Source organism: Arachis ipaensis, chromosome B03 (assembly GCF_000816755.2).
Source record: "Arachis ipaensis cultivar K30076 chromosome B03, Araip1.1, whole genome shotgun sequence".
Taxonomy (NCBI): domain Eukaryota; kingdom Viridiplantae; phylum Streptophyta; class Magnoliopsida; order Fabales; family Fabaceae; genus Arachis; species Arachis ipaensis.
This window is the reverse complement of record NC_029787.2, coordinates 125,308,426-125,325,666: the sequence shown is the minus strand read 5'-3', so window position 1 is coordinate 125,325,666 and position 17,241 is coordinate 125,308,426. Positions and strand designations below refer to the sequence as shown.

General features: G+C 41.6%; 4 protein-coding genes and 1 long non-coding RNA gene across 13 annotated transcripts; 1 reads left to right on the top strand and 4 right to left on the bottom strand.

Annotated features, from left to right (window-relative positions):
- Positions 1,101-4,198, bottom strand: LOC107631467 (probable serine/threonine-protein kinase PBL21). 3 transcript variants are annotated; one of them, XM_021119650.1, is made up of 9 exons: positions 4,031-4,198; positions 3,231-3,772; positions 3,056-3,097; positions 2,854-2,967; positions 2,658-2,756; positions 2,138-2,359; positions 1,953-2,068; positions 1,593-1,853; positions 1,101-1,345 (listed from the first exon to the last, which is right to left on the bottom strand). In XM_021119650.1, the coding sequence occupies exons 1-9, from the start codon at positions 4,102-4,104 to the stop codon at positions 1,154-1,156; spliced, it is 1,662 nt and encodes a 553-aa protein (XP_020975309.1). In that variant the 5' UTR covers positions 4,105-4,198; the 3' UTR covers positions 1,101-1,153. The 3 variants fall into 3 exon arrangements, with proteins under 3 accessions (XP_020975309.1, XP_016190412.2, XP_020975310.1); XM_016334926.2 differs by lacking the exon at positions 4,031-4,198 and having other exon boundaries at positions 3,231-4,011; XM_021119651.1 differs by lacking the exon at positions 4,031-4,198 and having other exon boundaries at positions 3,333-4,011.
- On the top strand, positions 1,240-2,456 carry LOC107631469. Of its 2 annotated transcripts, none has more exons than XR_002359868.1 (3): positions 1,240-1,375; positions 1,605-1,883; positions 1,978-2,456. It is a non-coding gene; the product is annotated as an uncharacterized LOC107631469 (long non-coding RNA). The 2 variants fall into 2 exon arrangements; XR_001618577.2 differs by having other exon boundaries at positions 1,331-1,447.
- LOC107631466 (RNA-binding protein 25) lies at positions 4,770-8,666 on the bottom strand (the record flags this gene model as incomplete). The annotated part of the gene is given in 6 exon segments (XM_021119649.1): positions 4,770-5,369; positions 5,978-6,576; positions 6,655-7,329; positions 7,490-7,898; positions 8,172-8,324; positions 8,427-8,666. Coding segments are annotated over 6 exon segments (2,325 nt in total), but the record flags the coding sequence as incomplete, so codon positions are not given.
- On the bottom strand, positions 8,666-10,658 carry LOC107631468 (extensin). 6 transcript variants are annotated; one of them, XM_021119654.1, is made up of 3 exons: positions 9,834-10,658; positions 9,097-9,144; positions 8,666-8,801 (listed from the first exon to the last, which is right to left on the bottom strand). In XM_021119654.1, exons 1-2 carry the CDS (start codon positions 10,402-10,404, stop codon positions 9,122-9,124), a joined length of 594 nt encoding a protein of 197 aa, XP_020975313.1. In that variant the 5' UTR covers positions 10,405-10,658; the 3' UTR covers positions 8,666-8,801; positions 9,097-9,121. The 6 variants fall into 6 exon arrangements, 4 of the variants coding, with proteins under 4 accessions (XP_020975313.1, XP_020975311.1, XP_020975312.1 ...); XR_002359866.1 differs by lacking the exon at positions 8,666-8,801 and adding an exon at positions 9,350-9,554 and having other exon boundaries at positions 8,874-9,144; XR_002359867.1 differs by lacking the exon at positions 8,666-8,801 and adding an exon at positions 9,350-9,446 and having other exon boundaries at positions 8,874-9,144; positions 9,834-10,654.
- LOC107633838 lies at positions 14,765-16,942 on the bottom strand. The gene is made up of 2 exons (XM_016337434.1): positions 16,553-16,942; positions 14,765-15,202 (listed from the first exon to the last, which is right to left on the bottom strand). Exons 1-2 carry the CDS (start codon positions 16,940-16,942, stop codon positions 14,765-14,767), a joined length of 828 nt encoding a protein of 275 aa, XP_016192920.1.

Sequence of the window (17,241 nt, the reverse complement as noted above, 5' to 3'; positions counted from 1 at the left end):
GCTTTAACATATTAATTAAATCTTTAAAAATATATTTCCCCTGTGTCTATAAATAGGTAATTTGGCATAGGTATTAGTCAATTTTTCATTACGCAATAAAATGTGACAGTTGAAATTATCATTTTGGTTCGATACAGGACTATGATAGTATGATGTAGACTTCTCTATAAATTAGGTTTGCATGAGATATTATTAAATTTTGTATTTTTAGACTGTTTTCTTTCTTTCTTTCGACTAATATCCTTCGTCCCTTGTTATGTAATGAATCTGATATACTGTATACATACTGTATCAATCGAAGAATAAATAGTTAGGAAATGATATGTGATCTGAATTGAGAATTGTAAAATAAATATATATAGTGTTAAATTTATTTTTAATGTATATTTTATATATCAAAATATATTTAATTCAGGTGGTTGATTTAGTGTACATGTAACGTAGTTATTTAAAATAGATTCGGTTTAATTGGATTCCATATATGCAAGTTAGAGATATGGATATGATTGCAAAATATGTGGGTTGATTTAATTTGGTATTATTGCTATTATTAATATTTGGATTTATTTTAAGGCTATTTAATCTTGAGGAACAAATCATTTGTGATAAGATAAGATATGTTTTAATATAATTAAATATCAACTATTTTAGATACTATTTAGGATTTTTTTTATGCCTACATAAATAGTGAACTGCCCTATAGACTAAGTAGTTTTCACAATTCAAGAAGAATGAGAGAGGATTTACTCTTGTTTGTTTATGTCTGACAATCAATTTCTGTTCTTCTTCAAGTAAAATATGTGATCTGCTTTTGTTTGTTTGTATGTTATTTTCAATTTTAAGGACATGTTTTTCTTCTTATGGCTTCATATATACTTTCCAAAATAAAGCATGGAAACTAGAGAAATCAAAACTCCACTTTTTTGCCAGCTTGTGCCTATGCTTAATTACTGCTTACTCTGCCAAGTTCCATAGCTGCTTAATAACTTCTATTTTTTGGTTATTTATTTTGATATATAAAACATGCTTCACATAATATTTTATGTGGCTAGAAAACAAATAAATGCATAGATGTTCATAATTGTCTATACAACAATTTCTGTTCTTTCCTTTTGATCATATATATTCTAGATAATGTAATAGAGTGTGATTATTATGATGATGAGATATCTAGTGCCTTTTCTAGACTATGTAACACTTTTGCTATAGAGGGCCTTTGTTCCTTGAGCCCTATGCAAGACAAAGCTAGCTTCAGTATGATGCCAAATGCTTCTGCAGAATACTCTCCATTGAGTTTAGGGTCTGCAAATTCTGAAATATCGCCACCTCTAGCAGAATCTTTGGCCTGAAAATCCAAATCCATGGATGAATTATGGTAAATGCTAGTTTGGTACTTATAGATCTAGTTTGTCAGATACACATCCTAGGATCATAAAAAATGTCAAAGGTAATTTAGTGTTAAAATTGCTAAGTACACTATTTTAGTCTTCACAATTTTAGTCCTTGAAATATTTTTGTGGGCCATTTTATTTTTTGGTTAGTAAATCATCAATCAACTGTTATACTAAATTACTGATATTATGATTTCTCACCATTTTACTTAGTGACATTGGTCTGTGAAAATTGCTGTGAAGGAGCCTTTGTCCTGATAGAACTTGCAACAACACTATGCCAAAGCTGTAAACATCTCCAGAGGCATTCACATGGTGATTTGTCCGATACTCAGGATCTATATAGCCAAATGTTCCTCTCACTTCGGAGCTCACATAGGATTGATCCACTTCCATAACCTTGGACAACCCGAAGTCTGAAAGTTTTGCTTGAAAATTGGCATCAAGAAGAATGTTTGCTGGCTGATCATAAACCATACATTACAAAGAAATGTGAGTTCTATTTGACTAGCTTCTTTCTTAAGATTCAATGGCCTTAAAATCCCAGATAAGATTGTATACCTTTATATCACGGTGAACAATGCAGCCACCTGGGTAGGTTTGTAGAAACTTGAGGCCTCTTGCACTATCAACAGCAATCTCTAGTCTTTGAATCCATGAAAGAACTTTATCATAGTCTGTCACAGTTAACTAATCAGTTCAAGAACTTGTATGGACAGAGGAAGCTTAGAAGGAAAAATAATTACCAAATAGCCAATGTGACAGGCTTCCATTGCAGCACAGTTCATAGACTAGGAAGCATTCAGATTCATTGTTTTCGCAGTATCCGAGCAGCGTAACAAGGTTCGGATGTTTAACATGGGAAAGGCTTTTCACTTCTCTAACAAATGTTTCCATGTAACTTCCATTGGTAATATGTTTCACTGCAACATGTAGACCATTGGAGAGTATACCTTTGTACACTTTCCCTGGAATTGAAACAAAAAATCAAAAATGGAGATTTTTTTCATTTCATGTTACAGGTTTTATGATTCATGAATAATATTATTATCTCAGCTTAATATGAACATGACTGTTATCATTTTCCTTGTCATCATTGTGTAGTTTATGGTACAATTCCTATGAAGACAGTTTTCTTTTCTAACTTAATCTGATCATAAATGTAAATACAGAAAACTAACACTAACATTGTTAATCAAACTCTTGAACTTGTATATTATTTACCTGATGATATCAAATCCCATATATCTCAAGGCATATTCTTACCTGCCGAACCTTGGCCAATGAAATTCGCGGCGCTGAGATTGTTAGTTGCTACATAAACATCCTTCAAAGTTATTTTAACTGATGCTGAATCCTCATAAACTGAATTACATCATATCATGGTGTCAAATAAGAGATAAGGAAATAAATGTTTCAGGACCATAAAAGAAAATTTAGAAGGCTATTTTTTCATGAGTACCTTCTAGTAATGTGGGAGTTGTAGCACCTCTTTTTCTTTTGACAAAAAATGCAAGTGCTGCAAGAAGTACTACTACTGTGACTCCAGTTAAAGCAAAGGCTAGAATCTTGAGACCTGTAGTCATCATATTCTTTTACATAATCTATTATGAATCTAAGGAGAGAATTTATGTCTCACATGTTATAAGGCTGAAACTATATACCTGGCTTAGCATTGCCCCCCTTTGCTTGAATTTCTTGCTTATCTGTGAGAGGTTCATCAACATGCATATTAAGTCTATAAACATCTGTTGTATACTATTATGTAATTTTAATGAATTTTTAATATGTATACTAAAATCTTAAAAGACACTATCAAACTATAGTTTAAGACCTCACCTTCAGAAATGGTGTTTCCCCCTATACATTTATAAACTTTCTGAATTGATTCTCTATCATAAACTTTGATGCTTGTCATTGAGATAAGAACAGCAAACCTACAAACATCATCACTGAAACTCTGTGATTCTGATTCCTTTGTATCCTCTGATCTTACAACTATATCCTCCCATGATTTCAAGCATGAACTGCAGTTTCCATTTGGCTTGTCATTCATACAATCTTCATCTAATCTCCTTAAATTTTCACCAAGCTTCTTGGTGACATCCATAACAGTGTAATCAGAGCAACCGCCAGCTCCCCTTGTCAACTTCTTGACCCCGCCGCAGAGCTTAAAATTCTTCGCCGGCACGAAGCAGTTTTCTTGCTCTGAGGGGTTCAAAAATATCTTTCCAGTTTTGTTAGCATGATGCCCCAAGGCATATAGATAATCATCAAAAAGTGGTTGACAACAAGTATTGATGAATCCTCCCCAACTATGATGTTCACAGTTTGAGTTACTCAAGGTTGAAGAGTATTGAATGTTAAGGACACAATTGGTGCTGGCAGAATAAGTTTGAGAACACAAAAGAATAAAGGTATTGAATAAAAGCATGAACTCTTTCCATTGAAACATCATTATTACATTAGAGCTTGAGAAATCTAACATGGTCTGCATGTTGATTTCGATGTAAACAATAAATGGTTACTAAACTATGAAAATGTCAAATATTATGACACTTTTTAGATGAAACCAATATATATAAGATAGGGATATGAAAGATTTTACAAATTATTAATACAAGTAGTAGATACGCTACCTTGGAGTTGGAGTTATGTGAAGTTGAAGGCATGAGAATTGAGCAAATGGCTTCAAGGTGGTCCTTATTGTCATTTTCCTCTCTTCAGCAAAAAATTATGTAGTTTTCAACCTGCCGCTTCTAATGAATTGCCGTGCATTTGGAATTTATGTATGTAACATTTCTATTTTCAGCTACGCGTGTGCTTGTTACATTTCCATATAGGCTAAGGACGAATAATTCTAACCATCAAATATTGGATTAATTTAATAAAATCACCCAAAACATTCGATAAAACTACATAAAATTTGTAATCTATTGGATAGCTTTGTCAAGTTAATTCAATCTTTGATGGATATTTAGTTTACTTCTTTTATAGGTAAATTGTCAACATTGAACTATTTTAATGCAATGCATATCTACATTTTTATTATTATTTTTATATCTTCATACGAATAAGTGAATAGCCACCATATTCAGAATGACAAAAACACACAACAAAAATCCATCCACAAATTTTTAATTCTTTTACCTTCTCCATTTCAAGACTATTCTCTACTCTACTCTACACTGATGGCTAAAGAATATCATTTTACAAAATATGAATAGTGTGATTGCACTATTCTCTTCTCTACTCTACTATTACATATTCTGTTCCACGTTCTCAACTTCTCATCTCCAAAGCTATCAACGTAAGTCTGAGTAACGTTCAGAGCAAAATTAGACAACTCAAATTGTTTATGATCAGAGAGTGTAATCATTATGAAGTTAGGGTGACACCCCTTTCTTTCATGCAGCCAAGGACTATGTACTGTTCACAGTTCACTACTTCACTTGACAAACAAAAGAAAAACGGCCAACACCGAAGTTCTAACTTTTACACTATTCTCAACATGACAAAAAGTGCAGCCTTCTCATTAAAGGAAACGAATTTATCCAAAAGCCTAATTGAATCTCGGATCAGTATTCAGTAGAGACAGAAAAAATTACATTAAATTGTTTATGGCTAACCGGTCATGCAATTAATTTACAATTTAGGATGAAGACATGGGGACGGTGGTAAAAATCTCAATCCAGCAGAACTCTAAACTTAAAATCCTGAGAGAAATCATCATTTCGTCCTCAAAGCAAGCCCCGTCTCTACCTTCTTTATTTCAAAGATAAGCATCCTCCACATCTTGAGAACAAACATTTCAGCTTCTTCATCTAAAATTATTTGAAGACGTTCTAGCATCTGGGATGCTTTCACATGTTCTTGCGTACTGGAAACAATGTAATCTATCAATGTATTTTCTTCTTCCCCCAAAAACTCTTTGATCTTCTTTGAAATCCACGGTCTCATTCTATCGTGCAACTGATGCTGAAAAATAAGATATTAAGTCAACAATTTGGAGCACAATGAACTTTTCTTTTTTCTTATCGGCTACACAACACAAAGACAAACCACCAAAATATAAATGACAATAAAAATGCAAGAATTTTTTAAGCTCAATCAGCACAAAAATTTCAATCCCAAAAATATTGTCTAGGACTCCTCTATCCATAGTCAATACTCCATCGTACATCCATTGTGCACTCTATCCAGTTATTAATGTTTTGCAATTCAAAAAAACATGCACAAAATAGACTATGAAGAATAGGTCATGGTTTTCCTTCTAAACGTATTGTGGTAAGTTATTTGCAAAATCATTCTACAGAATCTTCATAACTTTTAAAAGTTTCAACACTTTTCATATGGTGCCCCCATTAACGATGCCAAAAATATACTCTAATAGAAACCAGAATATGTTCAACCTTTCTTCCCACACCAAAACCCACCCCTACCACCCCTAAAAATAGGGCTTGTACAGTTGTACCCATCTCCTATCCAGCACCATATGGAAAAGAGGTAAAACAAACATCTTCCAGATATATCAAGAGCAAGTAATCGCACAAGTCCAAATGCATCCACAGTTAAGAATCACATACCTTGTCATACACTGCCCAGTTTATCTCATACGAGAACAGTTCCTCCTTGGTCTTTGGAATCATATCAATTAACTGTTTTGCATCCAAGAGTCTCTTGTTATCCGAGGTCTTTACTTTGTCCAATCCATGATCTCGATCTCTGTCACGGTCAGTTTTCTCCTTGTGGTCATCTCTGTTGTGGGTGCCATCTTCATCACTCCTGTCCCTGTCTCGGTGATTAGACTTCTCACTTGAACGCTTACTTCTATCTCGTTCTCCATCAAGCTTCTCTTCTTTGAGATTAGCACTGGATATACGCTTTGCAAATTCTGCAGCAGCAGCCAAATTTGGAGGTGTTGGCCCAGCGGAAGTAGGTTGAACAGCTTGCAGTTCCTCAGTTGAATAATCAATTGGAACCAAAGGCCTCATTTTTTTGTCCTTGTGTGCATCATCATCCTCCTCCTCGTGGAAAACAGAAGGGACAGTTGTTCTTTTTCCGGACCCAACTAGACCAAATCCCAACTTCTTTGCAGGAGCATTTGCACTTGATCGTGCATCATTTTCTGAGACAGATGCCATGGCTGATTCATCATTCATAGCGTTTAGTGAATTGACATCACCTGCCATGTAAAGCATCCGATTGTTAATACAATGAGAGAGTAAAAGAAATAACAGAGAATAAGGCTTATAAAAATTACCTATATGGCCTTCATGATTATAATCAACTGCATTATTGTGTTCTGTAACAACATTTTTTACTTCATTGGCAGCCTCTTCAGTAGCCATGGCTTTTTCACCGCCATTTATAGAATGGTCAGATAACAGTTTCAGTGCATCTCTCTGCTGTTGCCGTTGCTGATCCTCCTCTGCCTTCTTCTTGGCCTCGGCAATTTCTTCCTCTTCTCTTTGTCTGTCAACCAAGTCGTCTTCCTTTTCACGCAATCTCTTCTTTCTCTTCTCCTCTAATACACTTCTACGCCACCGCTTCCTTGAATCGTCGTCCTCATCTTCTTCATCATATAGTATCTCCTTTCTCCGTTTGCGTTCTCTTTCTTTTTCCTTGTCCTTTTCATACTGGCGCTCTTTCTCTTTCTCCCTTTCTCGATACTCCCACTCTTTCAAACATGATTCATACTGACGCTCAGCATCCTCAATCCTCCTTCTTTGTTCCCTTTCTTTCCTAATACGTTCCCTCTCTGCTTCTCGTTCATATCTTTCAAGCTCCCTGTCCTTTTCCCGTTTTAGTTCCCTATCTCGGTCCCTCTCTCTGCTTCTCCTGTCATGCCTTCTATCAGGGGTCTCAGGCTTATCATGTTCACTAGTTTGTTTGATGTCACTGTTTGCATCTTTTTCAGTTTTATCTTCATTTCCTTCTACAAAAATTGAACAGTAATCTCCTGATAAATTTTTCAGAAGGGGGGGAAAAGCAATAAAAGAAAGAACTGCAAAGGACAATGTATCTCATTGATATAATATGATCTCGACGTATCAAAAGAAACAGATAATGCGACTTTTGTCTACAATAAATCTCACCATTCCTCCCCATAGCCTCATCAGAATCTCCATCTCTTGTTTTAGCTGGTTGTTCTGAAGTTATTGCAGAGCCATCACCAGGCGTCTGTGCAGGCGGTGGAGGCAAAGGTCTTGTTTTCAACCTCTCCTCTATCATGTTCGTAATCTTTTCCAAAGCCTCTCGATCAGCTTCCCTATCATCATCAGTGACAATGCCGAAGGTAGCAAAATCAAGGGATTCCTTGTTATGTGAATCACTATCCTCTTTCTTTAAGTCCTCGGCATCAGATTTCCCACCACCATCAGAAGGTTGTGCACCTTCATCATCTTTTTCAGCACCTGCTACCTGGGTTTCTTTTTTCTTTGAATCTTCAGTTTTTTTCGCAACATACCGCTTCAGATGTTCTTTCGTAGTTTCATTGATGTTCAGCTGTCAACCAAATATAAAAGGATGCATGGCTCAGATATAGAACCAATCAGAAAAAGAAAATGGAGAATAGTCATGCACAAGTTCAGTTTTTTTTAAGAGAACCACAGCTCTTGTCAAAGCAAAAGGATTGCAGGAACAATTGTATAATGACAAATAAAATACCCAGTTAACCCTTTATCATTCATAGTGACAGACAATATCAAGTAATTTGATAACAAGATTAATGTAAACACAACAGCAAAACAAATAAGTGCTATGAAAATGAAGATATACCATTAGCTCTTGCCCATCAATATTTAATTTAGTAAGCAAACGCAAGGCACGAAGAACCCCTTCATCAGTCTCAAACTCACAAAAGCCAAAGCTTTTAGGCGTTCCATTCGATAAATCCTGAGGACGTTTCCAGCTCTTAACTGGTCCACATAACTTCAGAGAAAGAAAACTGTCTTAATAAATGTTGTATACAAAAAAAAAATATAAAAAAAATCTCCACTCCCCAGACACAAGGACAAAATAGTCACAACTTACCTGAAGAATAGAAAGCATGAAATCATTTTCCACAGTAGGTGCAATCTTGCCAACATAAACCGTGATTTGTGGCTTCTCAGCTGGAGTAACACTAGGAGCAACCACAGGTCTGACAACAGGAGGAATAATAGGGCGAACTGGAGGTACCCCTGCAACAGGGGGACGTGATACCGGGAGAACATTAACCGCTCCAGGTACTCGAGGAGGATATACAGGACGAACCATAGTTCCATATGGAGGCATTATAACCTAATCAATACAACACTAAGGATATATGTGGAAAAATGCGACAAGAACAATGGAATGCTGTTACCACACATCAAAAGCATAATAGAGATGGCAGCACAGCCAACAATCACCAGCTGAAATGACAACCTGAAGAAAACATTAAGAAATACTATCGAGTTTGAAATTTACGGTTATGTAGAAAGCGCTTACCTTTTCTAGATCACTTGTAATATAGTGGGCTTCTCAAACTATCCCATCAACCAAAGCACATGTGACATGAGACTATCCACGTCTCATGTACGCTTGGTTTAAATAAGAAGAAATTCTAGTTGAATTCTAAGTGGTTCTTTTAACTATATATATAGAACCCATGTCGCAGCATTAAAAATGGGAAATGAAAGTGCAATAGAGGAAAGATAGAGAATTGAAAAGATTGCAATACCTTAGCACACAAGGCCAACGTGCATTCAGTTGCAAACATGGTCGACTTCTGGAATTCATAAAACCATTGAAGGGAAAGTACTCTTACAACTAGCACAAAGTAGCCTACTAAAATGAGCATGACACAACCATATATTATTTACATCGACAGAAGAACAAATATTATTTTCCCATTGTGAGTATCACTCTTTGTAAACTTTCATTTCCAATTTTAGTAAAAGACAAAGCAAGAAACCTGGCAAACACGTGCATACCAAATTTAAACGAGTTGTACTGTTGTAGATGTAGGTCTGTAAGCAATATGAAGCCTCCCAACCTTTCTCACCGAATTCAATCAAGAGAGTCAAGACACTGTAGGAGAAAACATCCTGTCATCGATACCCCTTTCTCGACCAACAACAACTTTTCTTAATCCCTCCCCAATTCATCTGAAACAAACTCCTCCCACACTACGAAATCCTGAATTATTATAAGATGTACCAGTAAAAAAAAAAAGGTTTTCTTTTCCTTGTCTTTTGCTGAAACAGTCAACAGCCTCCTTACATTTCAAAGTGCTAGTAAAATACTACTAATTATCAATCTTAACGCAAGCAAAAACATATCACATTGACATCAACGATTCGGAACAAGCACTAAATGCACAAACACGCATAATCACAAAATATCAACAACAAAAATAATAATAATTGAGCAATTAACAATAATAAACAGTTGAACTATGGAAGCAACAAAACCCACCAGCAGGAGGTACACCCGTTTGAGGAGCACCCGGGATGGCGGCGTAACCGTTTGGCATCGCGTAGGGCGGTCTCAGGGTTGGGATGGCGGGCTGGCCGGGAGGAACCTGATACGACATCATTGGCTGCATGTGCGGCACAGACACCGGAACCGCAACGCCACCGGCAGAAGAGGCGACGCCGGGAGCCATTGCAGCCGCAGAGCTAACACCAGGAGGTGGAATCGACGGATTCTGGTAGGCAAGGCTCGGCGGAGCGGCGCCTCCGGATGGATTTGGCAACGGGGAGAAGTGCGGTGCCTGAGGAGGCAGCGGCCGGAAGGAGGGGGCGGCGGGAGGCGCGAAGGGAGGTCCAGCGGAGACCTGAGGCGGCACGTAGGAGAAGGTGGGATGGTGCTGCTGCAACGGCGGCGCGGGCGGTGGCGCGGAGAGCAGAGTGGGATTGGGATTAGGGTTTGCGGGAGCCGGAGATTGAGATAGGGATGTGGAAGGTGGAGCTGGATCAGGTTGTGATTCAGTGTGCTGGGGTTTGGGTTCTAGGGTTACGGCGGGAGAGGAGGCGGGATCCGCCATGGAAAAGAGAAGAAGAAGAATAAGATTAAGATTGTAAGGGTTGGTTATGTGAATTGCGTTTGGAATTCAGTTATTATTGGTTTTCAATGTTAGTGGTGGTGAAATTGCTGTGTGCCGTGCCGTGCCCTAGGTAGAGGTTTAGTTAAAAGCTGTCGAGGGTTATGTTGGGAGCGAATTTGTGATCTGCTGCTTCGCGGCGTTCACAAATCCCAATGACGAGGTTTCGCTTAGGAGTGCTTCATGCTTTTATTGCTGATCAGCGAGCGAGGGAATAAGAATGGCTTTGGTGGGTGCTCCCCTAGTTGATTCACTCTCTTTCAAGTTACTTTTTAAGTAATATTTTTTTTTGGTGACTACTTANGTAAATTTAAAAAAAAAAAACATCTTTTTTTAAAATTATTTTTTTAAAAGATTTATAATAAAATAAAAATAATTTTATATTTAAATATTTCATAAAAAAATATTTTTATTTATTAATTATTTTAAATATAATAATATAAAAATATTTTTTATTTATTTATTATGTAAAAATATTTTTTTATAATTTTTCAAAAAAAATTAATTCTTTTACTTTTATTATTAAAAAATTACTAAACATGCTAAAAAAAATTTATTCAATTTAATAGCACTCAATTAAATACATAAAACAAATATTTTTAGTAGTAAAATTCTGACGTGTCTTTCATCAAGTTAATTCTCAACAATGCTTCTATCTTAGCCAATCAACATCATTTTATGCCTTCTATAATCCCATGTCATTGATTTCACATAATGTATAAGTATGAAATTTCAAGTTTTAAATTTTGAATTCAAAATAAAAAAAAAAATTTTCTTCTCTTCTTCAAATTTTGTTTTGTTATCATTTTTATTTTCTCTTCTTCTATTTTTTTTTCATTTTTTTTTCAATTCACTAATTCTATTTTTCTATTCTTGTTTTTAATCTAAGTTAGAGGTACAGATTATAGAATTTGTTCGGTTAGTCGGTTTCCGGTCGGTTCGGGTGAAGATTCTGGGAGACGGTTGGGGCTCGTCAGGTTGTGGACTACCGGCCGGAGATGCGCGAGGTCCCGAGTACTTCGTGTGAAAAAAGGGGGGTGCCACCTGCAAAGACACTCCGACGCCCTTGTCAGAATATGTGCAGGCGGAGAAGAAATGATGTGTGAATGTGACGTACCTTGGGGGGAGAGCCAGTCTCCCCCTTATATACATGTCAGTAGTGGGCCCTTCCAATGGGCGGGCCCATACCCTCAAAGGTGTTGTCCCACGGCTGTGTGCGAGCCGTACGGGACGCGTGTCCGGGTCGGGTGGAGGACGCACCACTGGGCCGGCGAGAACTCGGGTCGGGTTGACCCGCGCGAGTTTTGGGCCAGGCCGTAACAGATGGTTTCATAAAAAAAGAAACCAAATCGCAAACTAAACACCCCTTACATACAAACTTCATACATACTACAAAATCAATAAATGTAACACTTAAACAAGGGTTACATTTATCTCTACTTTCTATCGGTGGGCCCTGTAAAGGCAGGCCCACTACTCTCGAGGCGCTCCCTTCACAACTGTGGGAGAGCTGTTACGGACGCGTGTCCGGGTCGGGTGGAGCTCGGGTCGGCCCAAGCCAGCAGAAGGTTTGGGCCGGGCCGTAACAGTGCCCCCACGCGCCAGTGGTAGCCGTGAGGACTATTTGTGGTGCGTTCTTTCTCTCTTCATAGGTCGTCGCCGGATCGGCCGCTCGTAGGGGGGACGTGTCCCCTGCGCGCGTGTCCTTTGGTTACTGAGGTAACCGTTCAGCGCTTCGTTCTCCGTGCTGAGCATTGAATGCTCATAATGGGTTGGGAATCCCCGTACGCAAAAACTATTTTGCCCCCAGTCTTTCGCGCTCCCTGGGGATAGTTTTAAATGGTTCGTTTTCGCTTTATTCCTCTTTTTTACACTCCTGCTTCTTCTATCGTCTTGCTATCTCTTCCTCCCTCTTTCGAAGATCTCAGAGCACTGGTGTGATATCCTCACGCATCTTCCCTTCGTCTTTCTTAGTTCCTCGCAACAAATTCAGGTAATCCTTCGTCTTTCTTAGTTCCTTGATCTCAAAGTACTGTTTTCGCAGCTCCATCCGAACAGTTGGGCTTCTATCCGCTGTTTCGAGATGGTCTGTGAATATCTCGAGCTGCCGGCGTCAGTGGATGTCTTCCTCTTTTTCTTCAACCTCACCAACCCCTCCAAACAAGGGAAGGCGAGGAAAGGGTTCCTTTCTTTCCGGTCCGCCCAAGGTCGGAGCATATTTGGTCTGTTCGAGGACTCTTACCATGGGTTCAAGGACAAATTCTTCAAAGTTTGCCCTGTTAAAGGTCGCCATCCCTTCTGGTTATCGTTAGAGGGGGAGCGCCTCATCCCAACATATTGGAGTTTTGGGGCGGGGTCTAATTCGTTTATTAAGGTGACGTACAAAGGGATGTCCCCTGTAGATAAGAAAATAGCTGATGTGTTGTTTGCCCTCTTTGGGAAGAACCCCGTGAACCCCCATCTTCTCATGGGTGAACGGGAGGCCGCCAGGAGCTATATCCGTGAGTCGATTTGTTTCGTGTTCGTACTGTTTATTATTGCTTGTTTTTCTTGATCTGACGACTGACGCGTTTATCTGTTTGCTGCAGTGGAGATGTCTGCCTCTGACAGGGCTTGAAAATTTGATGAAGACCTTCTTCGAGGAAAGTGACGAGGAGAAGGCCGAAGAGAAAGACGCCAGGAAGTCGGAGGGGCCTTCCGGGGAGAAGGAGGGTCAGTCTGTGCCCTCTCCTCAGGATACCAACATGTCGGGCAAGAACCCAGAAGGGGCGCAGGCTTCTCCCCTTCCCGAGGTCGTCGTTGGCGGGCACTCATCCTCTGTCCATCAGGAAGATGATGATGTGGAACTCATCCACACCCCTAAGAGGCGGAGGGCGTCTGCGAGCCCGGAGGGGACTCTCACCATCATGGAGAGAAATTTCGATGCTACAACCTTTATCGACTCGCAGCTGATCCCTGGGACGGAGGAGCATTTTCATGGAACCGACCTGGCTGGACAGGCGAGATGGATGTACCGGACTTTGCTCCGGGGGGCCGTGATAGCTCGAAAGGCTGAGTTTGAGTTGTCGGGAATGCAGGCCCTCCGGAAGAAGCTCGAATCTTCTGCCAAGGCAAACAATGATTTCAAGGTGCAGGTTGAGCTGCTCCAGAGCCAGTTGTCCGAGATGGGGGAGAAGGTCAAGGCATCCGAGGAAAAGACGACATCTGCCGAGGAGAAATTGAAGGCTTCCGACGAGACGGTGGCCCGTTTAGCTGAGCGGGAGATGACCTTGGAGAGCCAGCTGAACGCCGCTCAGGGTCGGGTGGCGGTCTTGGAAAAAGAGCGTGACCAAGCCGTGTCGTCGGCTAAAGCCGCTAAAGTCGAGGTCGAGGAGCTCAGGAAGAAGCTGAAAGCGACCAAAGAGCAAGGGAAGAACGCGATTTCTATGACTGAGGATGCCCTGAAGGCTCAGGTGAAGATCGTGGCTCCCGACTTTGACACGTCGGCCATTGGGGTCTTCAAGATGATTCAAGATGGCAAGATTGTTGACATGCCTAGGAAGTGATCTGTTGTAACTTGGATATTTTAGTGTGGATTTGTTGATCATTTTGCTGAACGTTTTGTAATTTGAAACTTTACAACTTGTGCTTATCTTAGTCGTCTGGCCGGTTTGTCATTATTATCTTTTGTCTTTGTTTGTTGTACTGTTTTCATTACCGCCTTTTCGGGGTGGGCTTATTGCTTGTGCCCGTTTTGCCGTTTTACATTGGTAATGGTTTTGGACCGCTTTGGTCGTGTTGTCGCCGCCGTTAGTTATGGCTGTGGTCCAAATGGTTCCCGGGGTGATCAGTCCCGGGCTGCCATTTTAGGACGCAATCGTGTGAAACACGTATTGGGAAGCAACAGATAAGTAAGAAAATATTTTGACAAGTGAGAATTAATCGTCAGCTAGACAAGTTTGTTAACATGGCAAGTATTCGATAGGAGTAAATAGCTAAAAAGTAACAAGGGCTAAAAATTAACATGTGAACAAAGCAAGCATATATGAGCCCGTTAGGCCTCCTGGTCGGTGTGCCCGAGTTAGGAGTAGAACCTCCTCAAGTTACCTGCATTCCATGTTCTAGGGATTTCTTTGCCGTCAAGTCTCTCGAGCTTGTAGGCACCCTTGCCAAGCACTTCTTTAATTCTGTAGGGACCTTCCCAATTTGCCGCCAGCTTCCCTTCTCCAAGGGTCGGTAGACCGACGTCGTTGCGTCGCAGGACGAGGTCTCTTTCCTCAAAATCCCTCCTGAGGACTTTAGCGTTGTAGCGCAGGGCTATTCTTTATTTCAACGCCGTTTCTGACAAGTGGGCCATCTCCCTCGTCTCCTCCACCAGGTCCTTTTCCACCGCTTCGTCCACACCTGCGAGTAGTAGCCGCGGGCTCGGTTCGCCGATTTCAACGGGTATTACCGCGTCGACCCCGTACGTTAGGCGAAAAGGGGTTTCCCCCGTAGCGCTTTGCTCGGTTGTTCGGTAGGACCATAGGACCGAAGCGAGCTCGTCGGCCCATGCGCCTTTCTTGTTGTCTAGGCGTTTCTTGAGGCCAAGCAAGATGACTTTGTTTGCGGACTCCACTTGTCCATTTGTCTGGGGGTGTTCCACTGAGGAAAACTTCTGTTTTACTCCTAGGCCGGTGAGGAACTCCGTAAACTTCTTGTCAGTGAATTGCGTCCCATTATCCGAAATGACGACCTCCGGGATACCGAAACGGGTTATCACCTGCCTCCACATGAACTTCCGGTAGTTGGAGGAAGATATGCTGGCCAGTGGCTCAGCCTCTATCCATTTGGTGTAGTAGTCGATGGAAACTATGAGGTATTTGACTTGCCCTGGGCCAATCGGGAAAGGTCCCAGAAGGTCAACTCCCCATTGAGCGAAAGGTCGTGTGGTCGTCAGCAGGCTCAGCTCGGAAGCCGGCGCCTTGTGGAAGTTGGCGTTTTGTTGACACTTTATGCACTTTCTGACAAATTCCCTCGAGTTTTTCATCATTGATGGCCAGTAGTATCCGGCTCGGATGAGCTTCCTCGCTAGGGCTTTGCCCTCGATGTGGTGGCCGCAACAACCCTCGTGGATTTCTCTAAGTACATAGTTCGTCTGGTCGGGGTGCAAGCACTTCAATAGGGGCTAGCTGAGCCCCTTTCTGAACAGTTGCCCTTGTATGATTGCATATCTGGCCGCCTCCCTTCTCAATGTTTTGGCCGCTTTCTCATCGTCAGGCAGCTTGCCGAGTTCCAAGAAGTTTGTGATGGGGTCCAACCATGAGGGGCTTGACTTCGTCAAATGGAGGGCGACCGTTGGCTCCTTCATCATGCCTTTGATGAGAGACCGGTTACCCGCTCCTGGCTTCGTGCTCGCTAGTTTGGACAGGAGGTCCGCCCGTGTGTTCCTTTCTCTTGGGACGTGTTGGATCGTGACCTCTTGGAACTGACTTGTCATTTCTTTAACCTTTTCCAAGTATTTTTGCAGGAGGGGGTCCCGGGCTTGGTAGCTTCTGCTTACCTGCGAGGTGACGACCTGTGAGTCACTGCATACTTCGACCTTCGTCGCCCCGACTTCCCGAGCTAGTATTAGCCCGCTTAAGAGGGCTTCATATTCCGCTTGATTGTTCGACACAGGGAACTCGAACTTGGTCGATTGTTCGTAGATGACTCCTGCCGGGCTTTCTAAGATGACCCCGGCTCCCCCGGACGTTTGGTTGGAGGCCCTGTCTACGTGGAGCCTCCACCGTGTGCCCGTTTCTTCGGGAGGATTGCCCGTTACCTCTACTAAGAAATTTGCCATTGCCTGTGCCTTGATTGCGTGACGGGGCTCATAGTGCAAGTCGTATTGGGACAGCTCAATGGCCCAGGTCATCATCCTTCCAGCCAAATCGGGTTTTTGGAGTACTTGACGGATCGCTTGATCCGTTCTGACGACCACACAGTGACCCTGGAAGTATTGCCTCAACCTTCGAGAGGAGGTTAGGAGTGTGAGCGCCAGTTTTTCCAGTTTGCTGTACCTCAGCTCTGCTCCTTGTAGGGCCCTGCTTACGAAGTAAATCGGTTGCTAGGCTTTCCCTTTTTCTCTTACGAGCACTGCTGCAAGTGCTTCCTCTGTTACTGCTAGGTAGAGGTAGAGTGGCTCTCCGGCTTTGGGCTTTCCGAGCACCGGAGGTGTTGCTAGGGTTTCCTTGAAGTGGTTGAATGCTTCCTCGCAGGCTGGGGTCCATTCAAATGCTATCCCCTTTTTCATTAGATTGAAGAAGGGCAGGGCTTTCGCTGCCGATGCGCCGAGGAAACGGGATAACGCCGTCAGCCTTCCTGCCAGCCGCTGGACGTCTTTGATGCAACCCAGACTCTTCATCTGGAGAATCGCTTGGCACTTCTCAGGGTTGGCCTCTACCCCTCTTTGGGTGATCATGAACCCCAAGAACTTCCCAGCTTCCATGGCAAAGGCGCACTTGAGCGGGTTGAGCCTCATGCCGTGCTGTCGGAGGGAGGCGAACACATCCCCTAGGTCTCTTAGGAGGTCATCGGGTCGTGCGGTTTTTGCGAGGATATCGTCCACGTAGACTTCTACTGTCTTGCCTATGAGCTCATTGAATATCTTGTTCATCAGTCTTTGGTACGTGGCGCCAGCATTTTTTAGACCGAACGGCATCACCTTGTAACAATAGATCCCTCCTGGCGTTATGAACGCCATTTTGTCCTCGTCGGGTCGGTGCATCGGTATCTGATTGTACCCAGAGTAGGCGTCCATGAAGCTCAGGTATTGGTATC